This window comes from Nyctereutes procyonoides, unplaced genomic scaffold, assembly GCF_905146905.1.
Source record: "Nyctereutes procyonoides isolate TBG_1078 unplaced genomic scaffold, NYPRO_anot_genome, whole genome shotgun sequence".
NCBI lineage: Eukaryota > Metazoa > Chordata > Mammalia > Carnivora > Canidae > Nyctereutes > Nyctereutes procyonoides.
The window spans coordinates 4,351,893-4,375,287 of record NW_026575124.1 but is presented as its reverse complement, the minus strand read 5'-3'; the positions used below and the strand labels follow the sequence as shown (position 1 = coordinate 4,375,287).

Sequence of the window (23,395 nt, the reverse complement as noted above, 5' to 3'; positions counted from 1 at the left end):
GGGAGGCAAACAAGGAGAAGGGTTGTGAATGGGGGTTGGGTTAAAAAACTATAATGTCTTCCTCAGACCTATTACCTCTTCCCTATCTCTGCTCCACTTGTACCCTTTTCCCCCAGGCAATCCAGTATGTAAGGCTTTAGATGACAGCAGTCTTTTCAGGCCCAGAGAGGTCTGATAAACTATACAGATTTCCAGTTTTATTTTACTTTATTATTATTATTTTTAAAAGATTTATTTATTTATTCATGATAGACACAGAGAGAGAGAGAGAGGCAGAGACACAGGCAGAGGGAGAAGCAGGCTCCACGTGGGGAGCCCGACGCGGGACTCAATCCCGGGACTCCAGGATTGCGCCCTGGGCCAAAGGCAGGCGCCAAACCACTGAGCCACCCAGGGATCCCCAGATTTCCAGTTTTATTTATTTTTTATTTTTTTATTTATGATAGTCACAGAGAGAGAGAGAGAGAGGCAGAGACATAGGCAGAGGGAGAAGCAGGCTCCATGCACCGGGAGCCCGATGTGGGATTCGATCCCGGGTCTCCAGGATCGCGCCCTGGGCCAAAGGCAGGTGCCAAACCGCTGCGCCACCCAGGGATCCCAAGATTTCCAGTTTTAAAGTCATTGGACCCAGAATTTAGTTTATGGCCTTACTGGAAAAAGTCACAGGGAATGTTATTGAGAGGGAGTGATTCTGGGAAGGCGGCAGAGTAGAAGCACCAGGAATTGGTCTCCCCACCTAGAGGACAATCTGATAGAACTATTTGGGAATTCTGGAGTCTGTGAGAGGCTTGCAACTTACAGGGAGAAAAGATTAGAAGGTAAATTGTGATTAATTCTTGTCAATTTCAGCTCAGCACAGCAGTGCCTACTCTCCTCCACACCCAGCCAGGACCCAGGCAGCTGTGCATGTGTTCTTAGAGCAGCTTATACGCAGTGTATGGGAGCTAGGCTGGGCAGAAAGGACCCTGTCTTCCAAGTATCAGTTTGCTGCTCTCATTGCTTGATTGTTGCTTCTGATTGTAGAGGTGTAGATGGGTAGGTAGCCATTTTTGTTGCACCTCCCCTCATTATCACCAGTGCCTCCCCATCTGGTTGAAGTGACTTCCAGGGGGTTTTTAAAGGGCCTGCACCTTCTCTCCTCTTTATTCTTCACTTTTTCCTCTTTTGGAAGCCAGACATTAAAGACTAGGGCCCTCAGAAACAACTGCATAATAAAATTAGAAAGTGACTGTGTGAGCCCAGGGAAAGGCTCAGAAAAGACCTAAGAAGATAAATTTATTCTTCAGGCTGATACTCAGTACAGAGACACCCCACATCAATCAAAAACACAAAAACAATAATAAAAATCAACAAGGCTTGGGGAAGGGGAAGAATCTGATTTCCAGAGTTACTACTTTGTTAAACAGATTCAAATGCCCAGTGTTGGGGGTACCTGGTTGGCTCAGTCAGTGGAACATGCAACTCGATCTTAGGGTTGTAAGTTTGAGCCCCATGTTGGGTGTAGAGGTTACTTACAGAATAAAATCTTAAAAAAATAATACCCAGGGTTCAAAAACAACAACAACAAAAAAAATCACAAGACGTACAAAGGAACAGCAAAGTATGGCCTATTTGAAGGAAAAAATGAATCAACAGAAACTCCCTGAAAAAGACCTGATAGCAGATCCACTAGATAAAGACTTAAAAACACTGTCTTAAAGATTATACAAAGAACTAAAGGAAGATGTAGCAAAAGTTAAGAAAACAGGCACCAGGGCAGCCTGGGTGGCTCAGCGGTTTAGCGCCACCTTCAGCCCAGGGCTTGAGCCTGGAGACCCAGGATCAAGTCCCGCATCGGGCTCCCGGCATGGAGCCTGCTTCTCCCTCTGCCTCTCTCTCTCTCTCTCTCTCTCTCTCTCTCTCCCTTTCTCATGAGTAAACAAAATCTAAGAAAGAAAGAAAGAAAGAAAGAAAGAAAGAAAGAAAGAAAGAAAGAAAGAAGAAAGAAAGAAAGAAAGAAAGAAAGAAAGAAAGAAAGAAGAAAGAAAGAAAGAAAGAAGAAAGAAAGAAGAAAGAAAGAAAGAAAGAAGAAAAAGAAAAAAGAAAAGAAAATGGGCACCTTGGTGGCTCCATCAGTTAAGTGTCTGCTTTCAGCTCAAGTCATTATCCCAGGGTCCTGGGATTGAGCCCCACATCACACTCCCTCTACTGTGCGTGCACATGCTCTCTTTCTCTCTCTCGAATAAATAAATATTTTTTTTAAAAATTTAAAACAGTATGTGAACAAATGGAAATATCAATAAGGAGATAGAAAACCTAAAAAGAAACCAAAAAGAAGTTCTGGAACTGAAAAGTACAACAACTGAAATGAAAAATTGACTAGAGGGATTTGAAGGTAGATTTGAGGAGGCAGAAACAAGGATCTACAAACTTGAAAATTGGAGAACGGAAGTTATCAAGTGTGAGGAACGGAAAATAAAAAGATTGAAGAAAAGCAAACAGACCTAGAGGATCTGTATGATACAACTCAGTAGACCAACATACACATTATGGTAGTCCTGGAAGAAGAAAGAGAGAAAAGGGCAGAGAGGATATTTGGGGAAGTAATGGCAGAACACTTTCTGAATCTGATGAAAGACATGACTTATAAATATTCAAGAATCTCAGCAAACTGCAGGTAAGACGAACTCAAAGAGACTTGGACCAAGACACATTAAAAACAAACTTTGAAAAAACAAAAACAGAATCTTGAAAGCAGCAAAAAGGAAGTGAATCATCACATACAAAGAATTCTCAGTAAGATTATCAGATTTCTGATCAGAAACTTTGGAGGCCATAAGACAGTGGGCTGATATATGCAAAGTAAAAGAAAACAATTTCCAATTGAAGATCCTGTATCCAGCAAGACTGCCCTTTAAAGTGAGGCAGAAGTACCTGGCTAACTCAGTCAGTGGAGTACACGATTCTTGATCTTGGGGTTGTGAGTTTGAACCCATATTGGGTATAGCGATTACTTAAAAAATAAAATCTTAAAAAATAAAAGTGAGGGAGAAATTACAACATTCCCAGGTAAACTAAGGCTGAGGGAGTTCCTGACCACCAGACCTTACTTGAAAAAAATACTTAGGGAGTCCTGCAAGAGGAAGTGAAAGGATTCTAGTCAGTAACCCAAATTATAAGAAATTCCATTTACAGTTGCATCCAAAAGAATAAAATACTTAGGAATTAACTTAACCAAAGAGGTGAAAGACCTGGACAATGAAAACTGCAAAAAAAAATGCTGAAAGAACTTAAAGAAGATGTAAATAAATGGAAACACATCCCATGTTCATGCAATGGGAGACTTAATATTGTTAAAATATCAAAATTACCCAAAGCAATAAGGTTCAATGCAATATCTATCAAAATCCCAATAACATTTTTTTATTAGTAGAAAACCCATCCTAAAATTCATATATAATCTCAAGGGACCTTGAATGACAAAAGCAATCTTGAAAAAGAACAAAATTGGGATCCCTGGGTGGCGCAGCGGTTTGGCGCCTGCCTTTGGCCCAGGGCGCGATCCTGGAGACCCGGGATCGAATCCCATATCGGGCTCCCGGTGCATGGAGCCTGTTTCTCGCTCTGCCTATGTCTCTGCCTCTCTCTCTCTCTCTCTGTGACTATCATAAAAAATAAAATTAAAAAAAAAAAGAAAAAGAACAAAATTAGAGAACTCACACTTCCTGATTTCAAAACTTACTACAAAGCTACAGTAATCAAAACATTGTAGTATTGGCATAAAAACAGACATATAGGCCAATGGAATAGAATAAAGATCCCCAAAATAATTCCTTACATATGTGGTCAGATGAATTTAGACAAGGGTGTCTGGACCATTCAGTGGAGAAAGAACAGTCTTTTCAAGAAATGGTGCTAGGAAAACTGGATCTCCACATGCAAAAGAATAAAGTTGGACTCCTAACACCATATGCAAAAATTAACTAAAAATGGATCAGGGACCAGAATGTAAGATCTAAAACAATAAATTCTTAGAAGAAAACATAGGAAAAAAGCTTGATGACACTGGGTTTGGCAGTGATTTCTTGGAAAATAAAAACATAGACACATTAAACATTAAAATTTAAAAATTTTGTGCATTAAAAGACACTGTTAGAGGCACCTGGCTGGCTCATTTAATAGAGCATGTGACTCTTGATCTTGGGGTCATGAATTTCAGCCCCATGTTGGGCATGGAGCCTATTTAAAAAAATAATAATAGGGATCCCTGGGTGGCGCAGCAGTTTGGCGCCTGCATTTGGCCTAGAGCGCAATCCTGGAGACCCGGAATCAAATCCCACATCGGGCTCCCGGTGCAAGGAGCCTGCTTCTCCCTCGGCCTGTGTCTCTGCCTCTCTCTCTCTCTCTGTGACTATCATAAGTAAATAAAAATTTAAAAAAATTAAAAATAATAATAATAGTATTTTTTTTTAAAAAAAGACACTGTCAGAGGTGAGTGGGTGGATGGATTAAATAGGTGATAGGAGTGCTCACTTCGGCAGCACATATACTAAAATTGGAACGATACAGAGAAGATTAGCATGGCCCCTGCACAAGGATGACACGCAAATTCGTGAAGCGTTCCATATTTTTAAATAAATAAATAAATAAATAAATAAATAAATAAATAAATAAGTAAGTAAGTAAGTAAGTAAGTAAGTAAGTAAGTAAGTGATGGGGATTAAGGAGGGCATGTGTGATTTGTACCAGCTGTTGTAAGGAAGTTTTGAATCACTATGCTGTACACCTGAAACTAATATTACGTTGTTACCTAATTGGAATTTGAATAACAATTTTTTAAAAAATAAAATATAAATTACATACAAATAAAAAATGAAATGACATATCTTTAAAAAAAGACACTATCCACAATATAAAAAGACAACACACACAATAGGAGAAAATATTTGCAAATCATATATCTAATAAGGGATTAATACCCAGTGTGTATAGAGAACCTTAAAACTCAACAGCAAAACAACAGCTTGATCGAAAAATGGGTAAAGGACTTGAATAGACCTTTTTCCTGAAAAAGATATACAGATGGCAAATGAGCACATGAAAAGATGCTAAACATTACTAATCATTAAGGGAATGCAAACCAAAACTACAGTGAACTACCACAATTGTGTGAACCCATTAAGATGGCTACTTTTTTTTTTTTTAAGGTTGTGGTTGGTCGTGGTGGTGATGGGTTGTTTTGTTTTGTTTTGTTTGTTTGTTTTTTTAACAGAGAGGAGTACAAGGCCGGAGGGGCAGAATGGCAGGCAGAGGGAAAGGGAGAAGCAGGCTCCCCGCTGAGCAGAGTCCAACCTGGGACTCCATCCCAGGACCCTAGGATCATGACCTGAGCCAAAGGCAGACACTGAACTGACTGAGCCACCCAGGCACCCCATAATGGCTACTTTAAAATAAACAGGGACAGCTTTGTAGCTCAGTTGGTTAAGCATCTGTCTTCGACTCAGGTCAGTCCCAGGTTGGACTCCTTGCTCAGTGAGGAGCCTGCTTCTCCCTCTCCCCACTCTTTGTATACATGCTGTCTCTCTCAATTAAATAAATAAAACCTTAAAAAAAAAAAAAAACAGGAAAGAACAAGTGTTGATAAGGATGTAGAGAAATGGGAAACCTTGTGCACTGTTGATGGGAATATAAAATGGTACAGCCAATGTGGGAAACCAGTATGGTGATTACTTAACAAATTAAAAATAGAATTACCATATGATTCGGCAATTCTCCTTCTGGGTATATACCCCCAAAGATTTGAAAGCAGGGTCTTAAAGAGATAGTTGTACACCTATATTTATAGGTACATTATTCACAATAGCTAAAATGTGGAAACACCTCATGTTCATCAGGACTGATGACTGGATAAACAAAATTTGGTAATGGAATATTATTCAGCCTTAGAAAGGAAGGAAATTTTGCAGTATACCACAACATGGATGAACTTTGAAGACATGCTAAATGAAATAAGTCATTAAAACAAATATTCCACTTACACGAGGTACTTAGTGTAGTCAGAATCATAAACACAAAGTATCAGTAATTAACAGGGGCTGAGAGAAGGGGCAATGGGAAGTTATTGTTTAGTAGGTTTATTTTTTTTTTAAGATTTTATTTATTTATTTATGATATACACAGAGAGAAAGAGAGAGGCAGAGACACAGGCAGAGGGAGAAGCAGGCTCCATGCAGGAAGCCCAATGTGGGACTTGATCCGGGGTCTCCAGGATCAGGCCCTGGGCTGAAGGCGGCGCTAAACCGCTGAGCCACCCGGGCTGCCCTGTTTAGTAGGTTTAAAGTTTAGTTTTACAAGATGAAGAGTTATAGGGATGGATGATAGTGATGGTTGCAAAATAGTGTGAATGTATTTAATAGCACTGAACTATACACTTAAAAATGGTTCAAATGGTTACAATGGTGACTTTTATGTGTATTTTGCCACAATAAAAAATTAAAAAAGAGAAGATACATGCTTACTAGTTTACTATACACTTACAAATGGCTACAGTGGTAACTTTTATGTTATATGTGTTTTGCCACAATAAATAAAAAATTTAAAAAGAGAAGATATATGCTTACTGGTTTACTGTGATACTAGGGAATCCCACGGAAAAAGAAGTTGAGATGACTAGGACTTTGGCTAAATATATTGAAACTTGAAATAAGATTATATTTCTCAGTTTCATTGAGCAACAAGCAGAATTTAAAAACAAAATAACCTTTCCCAGCTTAAACTGGTAAGAAATCACATTTGCCACCCTCTTTCCTACACTGCTCAATCCCTGTAGGAGTTGGCCTGTATGACCTTTGGAGCTTAATTTGCATGTTGCTCTGATTTATTGGGTACCTGCAACTTACTTGGCACAAGACCCCATTTGTGGGGTCATGATTTTTCACATTGTCATAAACAAAAGGAAGGAACATGGAACCAAAATTAAAGTGAGTGATCAGGTATGGCTGAGTGTTTAAGACTTCTGCAATTAGAGGAATAGTTGTATTAATCTGAATGATGGAGAATAAGCATTGATATTAATCTCAGATCTTAACAGTGAAGATCTAGCAATTCATTGTCAACTGTGGTTTTAATATTCTTCCTTCCACCACCTGATTTGTTGACTAGATTGTAATCAACCTTTTCCTCTTGTCAGATACTCCAAGGTACACTTTATAAAAGAAAGAATCCAGTTCTTGATACTGCTTTGACTACTATGGTATGCTGATATTGTGCCCTATAAAATTCAAGTAATTGGGATCCTAAAATACAGTGCTTGAAAGGATGTAGTTAAAATTACCACTAGTTGTTTGGGGAGTGAAGAGAGAAAAGATTGCTGTTTCTGAATTGACACCTTTTGCACAAAACATTTTAGTTGGTAGTAGAATAAAGTTCAGCAAGGGACTGTTACCTGAAGAAAGTGAACTGACCCATAGACATGATATCGATGTCCTTTCATACAGCAGCAGTGTAACTCCAGCATGCTGAAGATGCCTTTCTGTAATAAAGGGAATTTGGTGTCTTACAAAATAGTAGAGAGGATACACAAATTTTAACTTACTAGAATAATGACGTATACTTTGAAAATGAAAATGGAAAGGCATCAGATCACTCTGAAAGTGTGTCCTGTTAAAGTCTTAGGACCCAAAGGCAATAAAGTTTTTGAACAGTTATTTTCATACCACTATATAAAATTTGACCCAACCAGTCAAACAGGAATTTACTGAGTACTGTGTACTCACCACTAGGCCAAGCCCCAAAAATGGGGCAAGTGAGAGGGTAAAAAATAAGTATAGGATACATTTTTAATCCTCCAGTGGTTTACAGTATACTTTTTTTAAGGTTTATTTATTTATTTATTTAAGCGTAACTGATTTAATGAGCCATTTGCAGTTTCACTGTGCCAGCCATGCGTACCTAGACATGCATGGCTCAATTTTTGAGACAAGCATATTCTACTGGCAGGATCAGCCAGGTATTATTTATTTATTCATGAGACACACACAGACAGAGGCAGAGACCTAGGCAGAGGGAGAAGCAGGCTCCCTGCAAGGAGCCCGATGATGGGACTCGATCTTGGGACTCCAGGATCATGGCCTGAGCCGAAGGCAGATGCTTAACCACTGAGCCATCCCTGCAGTATACTTTTAAGGATAACACTGTGAGACTACATAGACCAAAATTCTAAATTACGTTTACAAAACATTGAAGTACCACACAAATTTCGGAGAGATGGATTGCTAAAGAGGCATGAGAGGGATCCCTGGGTGGCGCAGCGGTTTGGCGCCTGCCTTTGGCCCAGGGCGCGATCCTGGAGACCTGGGATCGAGTCCCACGTCAGACTCCCGGTGCATGGAGCCTGCTTCTCCCTCTGTCTGTGTCTCTGCCTCTCTCTCTCTCTCTCTCTCTCTCTCTCACTCTCTCTCTCTCTGTGACTATCATACATAAATAAATAAAAAAATTAAAAAAACAAAACAAAAAGCAATCGAATTTCAACTGGGCTTTGGAAAAATGGTAGGATTTGAATGAACGGAGGAGAGAGAGGAAGACATGGCTGAGAATAGGCAAATTGTGTGAGGGCACAAAACTGAAAACAAGTAGACTTTGCAGATCAGTAGAGAGTGTGACCTGGATAGAAAATATCAGTGGAAGAATAGGAAAAAATAAAGTCATAAAAATACAAGAGGACAGAAAACTAATGCATTTTATACTCCTTTAAAATCACCTTTGGAAATGATTTCAACCCCCTTCTCCTCAGAATCAAGAAATTCTTTTCAGTGATTTAAATCCCCTTTGTTGCCATTTTGATTTTTTTCTTGTTAATTTTTGAAATTGTATTTGTTTCTTATTCTAAGCACCTCATATTAAAATATTCTTGGTCCTGTATGGACCCAGCCTCTAGTTCCATTGGAAAGATTGGGTATTTACCCACTCCCCTTCTGGATATAATGAAAATACTCCCACCATTGTACACTGGATAAGAATTTTGTTAAGTTTAGGGATGCTTTGTAGCTCTTCGGTAGTATATGCTAATTGGCATTTATTCAGCATATATTAATTAAATACCTGCCCTGTGTAGGTACTGTTCTAGGTGCTTGGGTTCTTCAATGAACAAAGAGGATCCTTGCTCTTGAGGAACTTATATTCTACTAGATGGCTTCATTGCTAGACCAACTACCAAATAATGTCTCTGCTCTTAAAATTACTTGTTTTTACAGTGGACTAATTTAGTCAGCTGATAGAATCTTCTCTTTAAGACACTCAAACAACCTTCCCCAAACAGAAAATTCCTTACTCCATAGACCGAGGAATTTACTCTACGTATAATTTGATGGGTTCCCCCCCTTTGGTTTGTCCTCCTTCACTGCCCTGACTACATTTTCTCTTGGAGTATTTTGGGAAGCAGTTTCCTGTTCTTACTTTTCCTCTATAAATTACCTTGCTCACACATGCAGCCTATGAGCTGCCACTGCTGTGGTTGTATTTATTTGTTGAACAATTCTGTACTTTGAAATGATTCATTCAAGAGCCATGAAGCATTCAAAGCAGGATGTGTGACTCATTTAGTAAATAGCAGCATCTTGAAGTAGAGAACAGGAACCTAAGATTGACTAAGGTACAAATGAAAGTTATATTGGCTTTGAGGTGTGTGTATTTAGTCCTTTCCCTTCTCCCATTCCCTACTTTCCCAAACAAAAACAGTCTCTTGCCTTGGGAATAGAAGCCCTGTGATGAGAGCGGGAAGCATTAGGACTGTTGTAGATCTCCTTGTTTCTCCTTTCAGAATATGTGATCAATTGAAGAGATTAATGTTCATAAAAAGGTGGATTATTTTTCACCCTTTTTAGCACTGATATCACTGTATTTTAGAGCTTGTTCCCCCTGGGTTTTAGGCTTTCTATGGCTTTTTAGGCAATTTTCTTTCATTAAAATATGTCCATCTGTAGATACTGTAATAAAAGAAAGCTATTCTGTCCATGAAGCACCGCCAGACCCAGAGACTTTGGAAAAAAGGATAGTTAGGTTTCACCATAAATGAACTTTTAGATTATCACAAATATAAACTCAGTTCCTTGTATTGTTCCCTGATAATTTAGGCATTCAGGGCTCATTTCCTAATAACTAAAGAGTTCTAATTTGTCTCCTTCCCCCAGTCTGCTCTTCTGAAATAAGGAAAGGGACATGTATTAATCATAGGTCAAGGCATTAGAGCATTTTTAAATGTGAGGCAAATCCACATGGAAACTGGAGCTGCGGTAGCCAAAAAAAACATTTCAGGAATGAATTTGGCTAGGGTTTGAGTGCATATTGCACAGAAATTTCATTGGTCACAATACTTTACCAAGGGTTTAGCTTGAAACTATTATATTTCTAATGCCCATATGCTTGTGCCTGGCTCAGAATCAACAGACAAAAATTTAGCTCTAGTTGGCTTGAGCTCTCCTTTGCCCTGAGCCTTCTCTTCAGTTCTCTTAGTGCTGTTATTTCAAAACGTTTTTGGGAGACTAGTTTAGTGGGATTAAGAAAAGAACTCTCTCTAAATGTTGACTTGTTCAGAGTTACTCTGCAAGGAAAAACTAGTTTTTACTATAATACCTGTCTTGTTTACCTTGAGATTAAAAATGTAGAGAACTACCTGAATAATGCCCTATGCCAGGTATTATACTGTTTTATAGAATTATTTCATTTAAAAGCTTAAGCAAAGAGGGATATGAGGAAGTTTTCTGGGGTTCCTGATCTAGGTTGTGATTATATCAACATTTACTTATATAAAATTTCACACATTGGGCAGCCCAGGTGGCTCAGTGGTGTAGCACCACCTTTAGTCCAGGGCCTGATCCTTGAGACACGGGATCCAGTCCCACCTCGGGTTCCCTGCATGGAGCCTGCTCCCTCTGCCTGTGTCTCTGTCTCTGTCTCTCTCTCTCTCTCTCTCTCTCTCTCTCTCTTGTAAATAAAATCTTTAATATAGTTTTTTTAAAGATATTGTTTATTCATGACAGAGAGAGAGAGAGAATGAGAGAGACAGGCAGGCAGAGGGAGAAGCAGGCTCCGTGCAGGGAGCCTGATGTGGAACTCGATCCCGAGTCTCCAGGATCACACTACGGACTGAAGGCGGCACTAAACCGCTGGGCCACTAGGGGTGCCCAAATAAAATCTTTAAAAAAGGTGGGGGAGGGGAATCCCTGGGTGGCTCAGAGGTTTAGCGCCTGCCTTTGGGGCTCGTAGCATGGAGCCTGCTTCATCCTCCTCCTGTGTCTCTGCGCCTCTCTCTCTCTATCATAAATAAACAAACAAACAAAATAAATCTTTAAAAAAATAAAATAAAAAAAATTTCACTGATGAGGTGCCCGGTTACAGCTCAGGTCATGATCTCAGGATCCTGGGATCAAGCCACAGGTTGGGCTCCATGCTGAGCAGGGAGTGAGGATTGTCTCTGTCCCCCCTGCCCTCCACACTTGGGCTTCCTCGCTCTCTTAAATAAGTAAATATATATTTTTTTAAAGATTTATTTATTTATTTATTCATGAGAGACAGAGAGAGAGGAACAGACACAGGCAGAGAGGGAGAAGCAAGCTCCATGCAGGGAGCCTGACATGGGACTCGATCCCAGGCCTCCAGGATCAGGCCCTGGGCTGAAGGCAGTGCTAAACCGCTGAGCCCACACGGCCTGCCCATAAGTAAATCTTTAAAAAAAATTCATTGAGGGGCACCTGGGTGGGTCAGTGGTTGAGTGTCTGCCTTCGGGCCTAGGGCGTGATCCCAGGGTCCTGAGATGCAGACCTCACCGTGGGGAGCCTGCCTCTCCCTCTGCCTGTGTCTCTGCCTCTCTCTCTGTATGTGTCTCTCATGAATAAATAAATAAAATCTTAAGAAATATATAAAAGTAAATAAAATTTAAAAATTCATTGAGCTGTACACTTAATATGTTTTTTGGGTACATGTTTTAGATCAGTTTTTTAAAATTTAGAATCTTAAAACTTCATTCATTGAAATGTATTCCTGACTTACAGTTCCCACCATCTTTGTTCTTCAGCCCATTCCTAACTCTTGACTTAGCTCTGTATTTAGTCAGTTGTTAGTAGGTAAGATTCTGGATTCTTCTATCACAGAAGGATAGGTGAGAGTTAAACTGCCTAGAAATAGAAAGGAATTTATTTATTTATTTATTTATTTATTTATTTATTTATTTATTTATTTATTTATTTAATGATCTGTGGAAAATTGTTAATGAGAAGCTATACTTTCCCTGCCCATTCTGCAACTGGTAACAGTTTTCAGATTGATCTCATACCCCTGACATTCCATTTTAGGTTTCTTAACATTTCTTAAACTAAGAAAATCTCCATCGGGAAGTAAAAATCAAAAGTAGCCAAAATTGTTTCGATTTGCTTCTTCTGTATTATTTGTTTGTAACTAACAAGGCAATGTGTGAGAATTCCACTTAATATGTCTTCTCCCAGTTATAGTGCCTTCTGTCTCCCGTCTTCCTAATTTCCCTGTCCTAAGTATTTGCAGATCTGTAGTACATCAGCCATTTTATAAAATGAGGTTGGGAGTTTTCTGCCTGTGTTTTTTTCCTTCCAAGTTTTAGATCCAAAAACATGTGTTGGCAGTTTGGCAAGGGAAACTAAAAAACAGCCTTTTTTTCCCCCTTGTTTCTTTTTCTCTTTCCCTGTTACGGTGTAGCAGAATTTCTCAACAAAGACACAGTTGACATTTTGGGTCAGATAATTCTCTGTTTTAGGGCATTGTCCTGTGCATTTTGGCATATTTATCAGCATCCCATGCCTCAACCATAGAGAGGCCAGTAGCATCCCCCTGGTTGTGATAAGCAGTAATGTCTCCAGACATTGCTAAAATGTCCCCTGGAGGTCCTAGCCGTCCCTTGTTGAGAACCACTGCCATATAGTATAAACTGTATTTAGAGAAAATGGGTTTGGAAAGCAAGATTCAAGATTGGCATGTGATTAAAATTCCCATCAGATCCTTGAAGATATTATCGAGATCAGAGCTGTCCAAAAGAATTATAGTACAAACCGCATATGTGATTTAAAATTTCCTAGTAGCCACATTAAAAAGTGAAAGTAAATAAGTAAAATTAATATTAATAATACATTTTATTTTAACCTAGTATATCCAAAACATTTCAACATGTAATCAACCTGAAACTAATGAGATATTTTACTTTCTTTTTTTTCTTCTTTTGTATTCCATCCTTGAAGTCCAGTGTGTGTTTTGACTTATAGTATATCTCAATTCAGATTAGCTACATTTAAAGCGCTCAATAGCAGTGTGTGGCTAGTAGTGGCTCCCATATTGCATAGGGCAGATCTAAATCATCTTGATCTCTAGATAGGGTGCATATTACCACATAATACTTCTCACCCATTTATGCCAAGAAACTCCCCTCATTCATTTACTTGAGCAAATTAGATGCTAAACCATGTTACTATACAAATCTTCTCCCAAGGCATATAAACTGCCTCCTTGATTCAGTATGACTTATGTTCTTCAGTCTCGATTTTTAATGATAATCAGCCCTCTGTTGTCCTGGAGATGGTTAATATCTACATATTCCTTGAAAATTATCATTATTTACCCTACAACCAGAGTGAGTGTTCCCTGAGTGGCTCTTTGCCAAAACCTTAGTCATAGGTAAGACCAAAGAACAAAGGAAGACCCATTAAGGGTACTAACAAATGAGAGTTAGATTTTTAAGTGGGCAATAATTCAAAGAGAAAATCCTTTTGGGAGCCCCTCCACCCATTTTAATTCAGTAGAATAATCTAATAAGGTTAAAATTTTTATCACTTAATGATTTTAGACATTTTAATTGAGAAATTGCTTTCAGAGGGATGGTTTCCTAAGCACTCATTCCAAGACCATTCTAGAGAATTCTTAAGGATTAACTTTTTTAAAAATTTTTATTTTTTTTTAAGATTTTATTTATTCATAGACACACAGAGAGAGAGAGGCAGAGACACAGGCAGAGGGAGAAGCAGGCTCCATGCAGGGAGCCCGATGTGGGACTCGATCCCGGGTCTCCAGGATCACGCCCCAGGCTGCAGGCAGCGCTAAACTGCTGCGCCACTGGGGCTGCCCTTAAAAATGTTTTTAAAGATTTTTAAGGATTTTATTTTTTTTTCCTTAATATAATCTCTACATTCAACATGGAGCTCAGACCTACAACCTGGAGATCAATAGTTGCATGCTCCACCAGCCAAGCCAGCTAGGCTACCCCCTTAAAGGTTAACTTTTAATAAATGAGGAAGAATATAAGGAACAATGAAAATAATAGCCAGATCAACATTCACTTTGATAAAAAGTTTAGTATACTTTTACTCTCCCCCTTCCTACTCTAGCCATATAAAAATTATACTAGAAATTATAGGGAGAGAGGCTCATGGGTGGCTCAGGGCTAAGCTTCTGACTTTTGTTTTCAGCTCAAGTCATGATCACATGGTCATGAGATCAGGCCCCAAGTTGAGCTCTCTGCTTACCCTGGAGTATGCTTGAGGTTCTCTCTTTCCCTCTGCCCTTCCCCCTGCTGCTTGTTCATGCTTCCTCTGTCTCTCAAATAAATAAAATCTTTTTTTAAAAAAAATGAGAGTGGGATGCCTGGGTGGCTCAGCAGTTGAGCATCTGCCTTTGGCTCAGGGCATGATCTGGGGTTTTGGATAGAGTCCCGCATAGGGCTCCTTGCATGGAGCCTGCTTCTCCTCCTGCCTATGTCTCTGCCCTTCTATCTCTCTCTGTCTCGAATGAATGAATGAATGAATGAATGAATGAATGAATGAATAAATAAATAAATAAGTCTTTAAAAAAAAATGAAAGAGAAACTCTAGGGAGAGATGACTGGAGCCAAGACCAGGACAGTGCTCTGCCCATTTGCCTCCTCCTTGGAAGCTCACTACCTCATTTAGTCAGGGATTCTTAACTTTTGTGGTATTGTGACCTCCGTTAGCAGATTGGTGAAGCCTGTGAATCCCTTCTCAGAATATTATTTTTTAATTTTTTTCAGGATATTGCTTTTTTTAAAAAAAATTTTTATTTATGATAGTCACACGAGAGAGAGAGAAAGAGGCAGAGACACAGACAGAGGGAGAAGCAGGCTCCATGCACCGGGAGCCCAAAGTGGGACTCGATCCTGGGTCTCCAGGATCGCGCCCCAGGCCAAAGGCAGGCGCCAAACCGCTGCGCCACCCAGGGATCCCTAGGATATTGCTTTTAAGTTAATAAAGTTAAATACATAGAATTATAAAGGAAATCAATTATTTTGAAATACAGTTACCAAAAATGTTTTTTTTAATTTTTTTTTATTTATTTATGATAGTCAGAGAGAGAGAGAGAGAGAGAGAGAGAGAGAGAGAGAGGCAGAGACATAGGCAGAGGGAGAAGCAGGCTCCACGCACCGGGAGCCCGATGTGGGATTCGATCCCGGGTCTCCAGGATCGCGCCCTGGGCCAAAGGCAGGCGCTAAACCGCTGCGCCACTCAGGGATCCCAGTTACCAAAAATGTTTTAAAAATATTTGATAGGGGCGCCTGGGTGGCTCAGTCAGTTAAGCATCAGTCTAAGCACCATGATCCCAGGGTCCTGGGATTGAGCCCTACATCAGGCTCCCTGCTCAGTGGGTAGCCTGCTTCTCTCTCTCCTCCCCATTTGTGCTCTCTTTTGCTATCTTTGACACTAACTTTGCCTCTTTCTCAAATAAATAAATAAAATCTAAAAGATATAATTTTTTTTTAATTTGGTAATGTCATGTGTGTTCTTTTTTATTGATGCATTAAATAACAAGTTCTAGCAGTAGATCTTGTGACTCCCATAGTTTCAAAGTAGCGTTGAGTATAAAGAACATTTTGAGGGCAGCCCCAGTGGCTTAGCAGTTTAGCGCCGCCTTCAGATAGAGCCTGCTTCTCCCTCTGCCTGTGTCTCTGCCTCTCTTTCTCTCTTTCTCTCTCTCTGTGTGTCTCTAATAAATACATAAGATCTTAAAAAAAAACATTTTGATATATATGATGAGAAGATATGTGTGATCCCTTTTTAAAATTTTTTTATTATTTTTTTAAGATTTTATGTATTCATGAGAGACACCCAGAGAGAGGTGGAGACACAGGCAGAGGGAGAAGGAGACTTCCCTCAGGGAGCCCAATGTGGGACTTGATCCCAGGACCCCAGGATCACAACCTGAGCCAAAGGCAGACACTCAACCACTGTGCCACCCAGGTGCCCCAGGTCCCAGTTTTTGATTGGTAAAAAATTAATAGTTCAACAGGGATCAGGGCATTTTGGAAGGGAGTGCAGTCCAGGGGTGTGCAGCAGAGAGGAACTAGAACTAGAGACAGATAAGACAAGTTGGGACTTTGTAGCAAAATTATAACAGGGAATTGCCTTTTTTTTTTTTTAATATTTTATTTATTTATTTGACAGAGATAGTACAGCAGGGGGAGCAGCAGAGGGAAAGGAAGAAGCAGGCTCCCCACTGAGCAGGAAGCCTGGTGTGGGGCTCAATCCCGGGACTCCCCAGATCATGACCTGAGCTGAAAGCGGACACTTAACTAAGCCACCCAGGTGCCTCAGGAGGAGTTGCCTTCAAAAAAATTTTTAGGGTGCCTGGGTGGTCCCCCCATGTCCCTAAAGGTTTATTTATTTTAGAGAGCATGAGCAGGAGAGGGAGAGAAACTCAAGCAGACTCCACGCTGAGTTTGGAGCCTGGCATGAGGCTCATTCTCACCACCCCAAGATCATGACGTGAGTTGAAACCAAGAGTCTACTACTTAACCGACTGTGCCACCCAGGCGCCCCTATGTGAAGTAAAATATTAAGTGATCCTAACCAGAGAAAAACCTGATGGAGTTTTTAAGTCTTTCTCTCAGCTCAGTTTTGAGCAGACTTGATTTTTTTTTTTTAAGATTTTATTTACATATTCATGAGAGACCCAGAAGAGGCAGAGACACAGACAGAGGGAGAACAGGCTCCCTGCAGGGAGCCCACCATGGGACTCAATCCTGGGACTCCAGGATCACGCCCTGGGCCCAAGGCAGACGCTACACTGCTGAGCCCCCCCAGGTGCCCAAGCAGACTTGCTTTTTGATAGTGGAAAAGGACTTTGCTTAAAAGTCATTCTTCTGGGAACCCTGGGTGGCGCAGCGGTTTAGCGCCTGCCTTTGGCCCAGGGCGCAATCCTGGAGACCCAGGATCGAGTCCCACGTCGGGCTCCCGGTGCATGGAGCCTGCTTCTCCCTCTGCCTGTGTCTCTGCCTTGCCTCTCTCTATATCTGTGTGTGACTATCATAAATAAATAAAAATTAAAAAAAAGGTTAAAAAAAAGTCATTCTTCTAGATCCTAGAACATTGTGCAAAGTTTTCAGGCTACCTATATGAAATATCCTTGGTGTACTTATAAATATCTTCTTGAAAAAGGTGGTTAGAACATCACCAATATGTTTTGAAATGTATACCTCTGCCTAATCCACTTCTCTTCTTCTTCCCTTGAAGTGATGGTTCTTTACTGTAGACGAGATTCTGCTCACTTCCTCTTACGGAATACCTGGCAATCCCAGAACCTCAACAGTGACTTACCTAACCCACAGATATCATAGCCCTGCTTAACAGGCTGTTCTCTTCATTTCTTCACTGCCTCCCCTTTTTTCCTTAGGGAGAAATCTGTGAAGGAAACAGTTGATGCCTAGTGTTAACCAACAATAGAGAAAACTAAAGTTCTTGGCTAAATTCCAGCACACTTTTTCCAGCTTTATCCTGGAGCCATCAGAAACCACTCAGGCAGTTTTTTTGACAGTTTTACTTTTTGGTTCTTCATACTTGTAATTGAAAATCCACTTTTCCCTTCAGGACTATAGGTCTGGCCTGGAAGGATTTTACACCTTAAGCTAGCTTTAGTGGTGATAGGCCTCAGAACAAATTTGAGGGAGGTTACCTGGTTAAATAAAATACTTTTAGATAAAATAAAGGAACTTAAACTGAAGTTCAGTGTTGGAACTGGAAAGGAGCCGGGGTGGGTGGGGCTAGCTCCTGTCTGGTTTGCAGTCAAGAAGCACTGTGGGAAAAGAGCTAAAGGTATAGTGTTTGGTGGGAAGTATATATGTATCTAATGAGGAAAGTAAAAAGAGGGAACTAACCAGTCATTATTTTTAGAAACAAAAAGACAAATAGAAGCATGTTTCAGAGGCTGGCTGGTGAGGGAGCTGTGGGAAGCTGCAGCATCCAAGCTGTTCCTGTGTTGCAGGCATGTTTTAATGAAGGAACCAGGCCAGCCAGCCTCAAAGGGAATTTTGAGGGTATCATTCTTTTGAATTACTGCTGTTCATCTGTTCTCTTTACCTCCCGCGCTCTGAAGAAGGGGTGGGAGCATAAATTACTGTCCAAGTAACCCTGTCTTACATGTCATAAACTGAGGCTGACCCAGCCTCACCTTTTCATTGTCCTTTCAACCAAACCCCTAAATAAATGAAACCTCTCTACCATCTTCTTTTCCCTTCCCTCATCCCGCCTACAGGCTTCTCTCTACCCTAACAAAAATTTTTTTGCTTGCATTTTTATTCTGTCATTATATAGCCAGCAGCATTGCACTGGCCTCTTTATGGCTGACGGAGCCCAGGCGAGCTGCCCGATGAGGGGAGACAGCATTTGGCCGATGGGGCTGGTGTGTGCCATTACTGCTGGCCATTGGGTCTCTGTCCTCTACAGCTCCATCCTGGCTCATTAAAACCCTGAGCCAAATAGCTGGGCAGGCGCCTGCTGCAGCACTGTGGGGGCCAGGAAGTTAAATGGTTCTCCTAATCCTGCATAATTTATCTCCCTGTTAGCCCCCTCATAAATAGTCCAATTCAGCCCCACCACGGAGAGGTTCATTCTGAATTTCCTATTTTTGTGATGACCAACGAGTGTTCAGCCTTTCTCTTCTTCTCTCTTTATTATTATTATTAAAAATTATTTTCCCCTTGTTTGCTACGAGCCTCGCCTAAATGTTTTTTTCATTTGGAGCCTCCTGCCTAGACCCCACTTCACCAGCAATCTGTCCACTTCTCTCATTTGGACCTGATACCACAGAGCAGTTGGTGCTGAGGCCCTCCTCTTCTCCTTTCCTCCAGTTTTCTAGTGTCTCTTTCTCCTTCTCCATTTTCTCCTTTAACCCAAATCCTCTCCTTTTCTATCACTTCCAGTTTTTTCTCCTTTCCATTCCCTCTCCAGCCCCTCTGTCCAGGGCCCATCCTTATCGCAGGATGTTTAATAGGACATTTTAAAAGGGCACCAAATCGCTTTTTTTTTTTTCACATCCCTGTTTCTGTTTCGTTTCAGAGATTTACAAACGAGGACCACCTGGCAGTTCATAAACACAAGCATGAGATGACATTGAAATTTGGCCCAGCCCGAACTGACTCAGTCATCATTGCAGGTATTTGCTGCCCCAGAAGCCACGTGCCTTGGTATCACCAGACAGTTAAGATTAATACCAGGGACCAGATGTACTGGGAGCTATACTCCCCTTTTCCCATTAAGAGTCCTTATGTGATCTGCATTTAATCAGGAAAAAGGAACACTAAAAGCTCCCAAGTTTCTATTGTGCCCTCCATTCTGTTTTTAATACAAGATTGGGTTCTGTGGTTTTTGAGGGTAGGTGTGTTGAGGTTTTGTCTTGGCTTTTTTCAGTCTATTCCCTCCTTGCCTTCTTTTTTTAAGACTTTGGAAGATTTACAGACAAAAGATGCCTTTGACATTCTCCCTATCCACAGTGAAGGGGTGAACAAAAGAAAGCAAGAAAGCCGACCTAGCCTGGCTGCTTCTCTTCCACTGGGTGTCAGTTTCCCCCAAGCAGGCAGATTGTCAGTTCATAAATTCAACTTGCCTTATGAACCCAGACAGTATTGAGGGCACATTTCCAAAGCTCAAACAAGGCGTTTAGTCAATGGGACTTTTCTAAGCCAACTTGGGTGACCTGGAACCTCTTGCCGGTTGTTTTAGATACTGTCTTGCTTACATGTGCCATTCTCAGGGGAGCATTCTCAGCAACTGCTCTCAAATTGTGCAGCAGTTCTGTTGTGCCATTTTCAGCTAGGCAGACATACAAAACAAAGTGGGCCTTTTCTTTTGATACTATGAGGGGTTCTGATTTAGCCTGAGTTAAGCAAGCTTACCACAGAATTTAGCCAATAAGGGATTTAGTTGGTGGTTATTACATTAGTTAATAACTCACATAAGACACAATTTTTGTAATTATTACTAGCCAAATGCAACCCAAGATATAGTGAAGAGGGAAACTCCCCTCTCCATACTTTTATATGTGAAGAAAGGAACTTGCCCTTACAGATCTCTTAATCCTTATTAATTCAGTAAATATTTATTGAATAGCTATTGTATCCACCAGCTACTTTGCTAGGAGCTTGTAGATTATAATTCCTAGAAAAGGACATGAGTGGGGACATTGTCATTGATGATCCTTAAGAAAACTTGGAGGAAGTTTTAGGGAAGAGTGCATATGGTATAAAAATATACATAGGTAACACATACTTAAATATATATATATATATATATATATATATATATTATTTATTTATTTTTTTTTTGCAAGCACACGAGGGTTTATTTACAAGCTTGAGCTTGGGTCCAAGTATACCCGACACAGCGGAGCAGGGACTTGGACCCCATACTTAAATATATTAAGTCAAGGCATATATGCATGAAAAAAATTTTAAGAGTTTGCAGTCAAGTACAAGTGAATAATTCAAACAATATAAATATTAAGAGAATGAATATTAACTACAATTAGAGAAAGTTTATGAAAAAAGTACAGTTGAGGCAAAGTTATCAGGTTGGAAACGCTATTTCAGATGAGTGGAAAGGTCTATGCCAATGCCAAGACTCCAGGAGTGGTGAGAGAAATTGATACAGGATAGTCCCAAAGAGAGAAAGTATTTTCCTGTTATTCTTTGCATTCTGTTCTGGAGTGCTCATCTCATTGCACATGACTCCAGTTATCCTGTCGAGGCTGGTAATTCTCATTTCTCTAAATTAAGATTTGGTGTCCGACATGTACTCCAATCCCTTATTGAACATTTACTTGGCTGTCTTCTGTCATTCATATCTTCATGCCCCCCTGCCACACCCCAATTCTGAACTTCTCTTCTTGTCCCCTAGACCTTCTTCTTCTTGTTATTCAGTGATATATTATATCCGTATTCTCCAAACCTTGAGTTCTTTAAAAAAAAAAATGTTGAGTTGATTTATTCTTTCTTCCCATTCTGTTCCTTCCACCACTCTCATTATGCTTGGGTTTCTCCAAAGTGTCCTGGCTGGCTTCCTTGACTGGTCTCTTATTCTAATCTGTCTTGCATTCTCTTGAAAAGCCTGTCTTCTTAAATTCTTCTGCTTTGCTCAAAATCTGTCCTAATCTGGGGCACCTGGCTCTCTGGCTCAGTTGGTAGAACATGAAACTCTTGATCTCAGGGTCGTGAGTTCAAACCCCACCTTGGGGATAGAGTTTACTTTAAATTTTTTTTTAAAAAAACCACCTCCCGGGATCCCTGGGTGGCGCAGCGGTTTGGCGCCTGCCTTTGGCCCAGGGCGCGATCCTGGAGACCCGGGATCGAATCCCATATCGGGCTCCCGCTGCATGGAGCCTGCTTCTCCATCTGCCTATGTCTCTGCCTCTCTCTCTTTCTCTCTCTGTGACTATCATAAATAAATAAAAAAAAAAAATTAAAAAAAAAAACCACCTCCCTCTAAATAAAATGCTCTACAGATTTAAAAAAACAAACAAACAAAACTCAAAGCATAAGAGACTCTTAATTGTAGGAAACAAACTGAGTATTGCTGGAGGGGAGGGAGTTGGTGGAATGGGATAACTGGGTGATGGGCATTAAGGAGGGTACATGAGGTAATGAGCACTGGGGTGTTATATACAGCTGGTGAATCACTGAACTTTGCCTCTGGTAATATACTGTATGTTAATTGAATTTAAATTTTTAAAAAATCTGTGCTAATCTTCCTATTTTCTTTTATTTTCAAGGCTATTTATACTTGGACTCTCAAGCTTTCTATATTCTAGCCTGATGGTACCTACCCAACTTTGTTTATAACATATACTTGACTTGATTATCTTTTTTCTTTTCTTTCTTTTGTAATTTAAGTAGATTCTGCACCCACCATGGGCCTTGAACTCATGACCTTAGGTTCAAGTCACATGCTCTACTAACTGAGCCTGCCAGGCTCCCCCTGATTTGATTATCTTTATCCAAAATATACCCTTTCCTTCTCATCTATACACAGACCCCATACCTTGCCTTTCTCTGTGCCTCTTCCTGCCTTATTCCTAACCCTCCAAATCGTCTCTGCTTTCTCCCAGTGGGAAAACCATTCTTTTTTTTTTTTGAGATTTTATTCATGAGAGAGAGAGAGAAAAAGGGAGAAGCAGGCTCCCTGCAGGAACCCAATGTGGGACTCGATCCTGGACCCTGGGACCATGCCCTGAGTCAAACGCAGACGCTCAACCGCTGAGTCACTGAGGGGTCCTGTGAAAACCACTTTTTAAGGCCCAGCTCAAGTCCCACTTCTTGAAACTTCCTAACTATTCTGTCATTAATTTGTCTTCTTTTTTAAGATTTTTATTAATTTATTCATGAGAGACACCGAGAGAGAGACAGGCAGAGGGAGAAGCAGGCTCCCTGCAGGGAGCTCGATGCAGAACTTGATCCCAGGACCCCGGGATCACGCCCTAAGCCAAAGGCAGATGCTCAACCACTGAGCCACCCAGACGTCCCATTAATTTGTCTTTATTTTTTTTTATTTTTTATTTTTTTTTAATGATAGTCACAGAGGGAGAAAGAGAGAGAGGCAGAGACACAGGCAGAGGGAGAAGCAGGCTCCATGCACCGGGAGCCCGACGTGGGATTCGATCCCGGGTCTCCAGGATCGCGCCCTGGGCCAAAGGCAGGCGCCAAACCGCTGCACCACCCAGGGATCCCTAATTTGTCTTTATTTAATTACTACAACAAATTTATTCTCTACTGCACATGTCACCTATTTTTTTTATACTATGATGCTATCTATATATATAAGTTTATTTCCTCAACTAGAAAACATTCTCTTTGTTCTCTAGGGCAAAAGCCATGTCTTGTATTTGAGCAAAACTCCTATACTCTATCCCTCTCCTCCCTCAAATTTACCCACAAGTGTACATGCATGTAGCATCAAAACATCTAGAGGGTATTCAGTAAATACTTGTTGATTTCTTTAGAATCATCAGAGCATGCTAAGGGTTTTCTTTATATTTTCAGGCTGTTTGGGTGTTCAGGAATGGGAGCAGTTTATATAAGTCTCAGGTCAGAGAAGCAAAAGCCCTCTTCTGCCATTGCCATGCCCTT

At 40.5% G+C, this 23,395-nt stretch overlaps 1 protein-coding gene and 1 non-coding gene across 7 annotated transcripts in view; both read left to right on the top strand.

Annotated features, from left to right (window-relative positions):
- Positions 1–23,395, top strand: part of LOC129517310 (cyclic AMP-dependent transcription factor ATF-7) — a 95,083-nt gene that overhangs the window by 47,657 nt on the left and 24,031 nt on the right. For all 6 annotated transcript variants that reach the window (XM_055337030.1, XM_055337031.1, XM_055337034.1 and 3 more), the window contains exon 3: positions 19,335–19,431. In XM_055337030.1, the coding sequence (XP_055193005.1) occupies positions 19,335–19,431 (97 nt within the window). The remainder of the gene's footprint in view (positions 1–19,334; positions 19,432–23,395) is intronic.
- Positions 4,505–4,611, top strand: LOC129517440 (U6 spliceosomal RNA). The gene has a single exon (XR_008666008.1). It is a non-coding gene; the product is annotated as a U6 spliceosomal RNA (small nuclear RNA).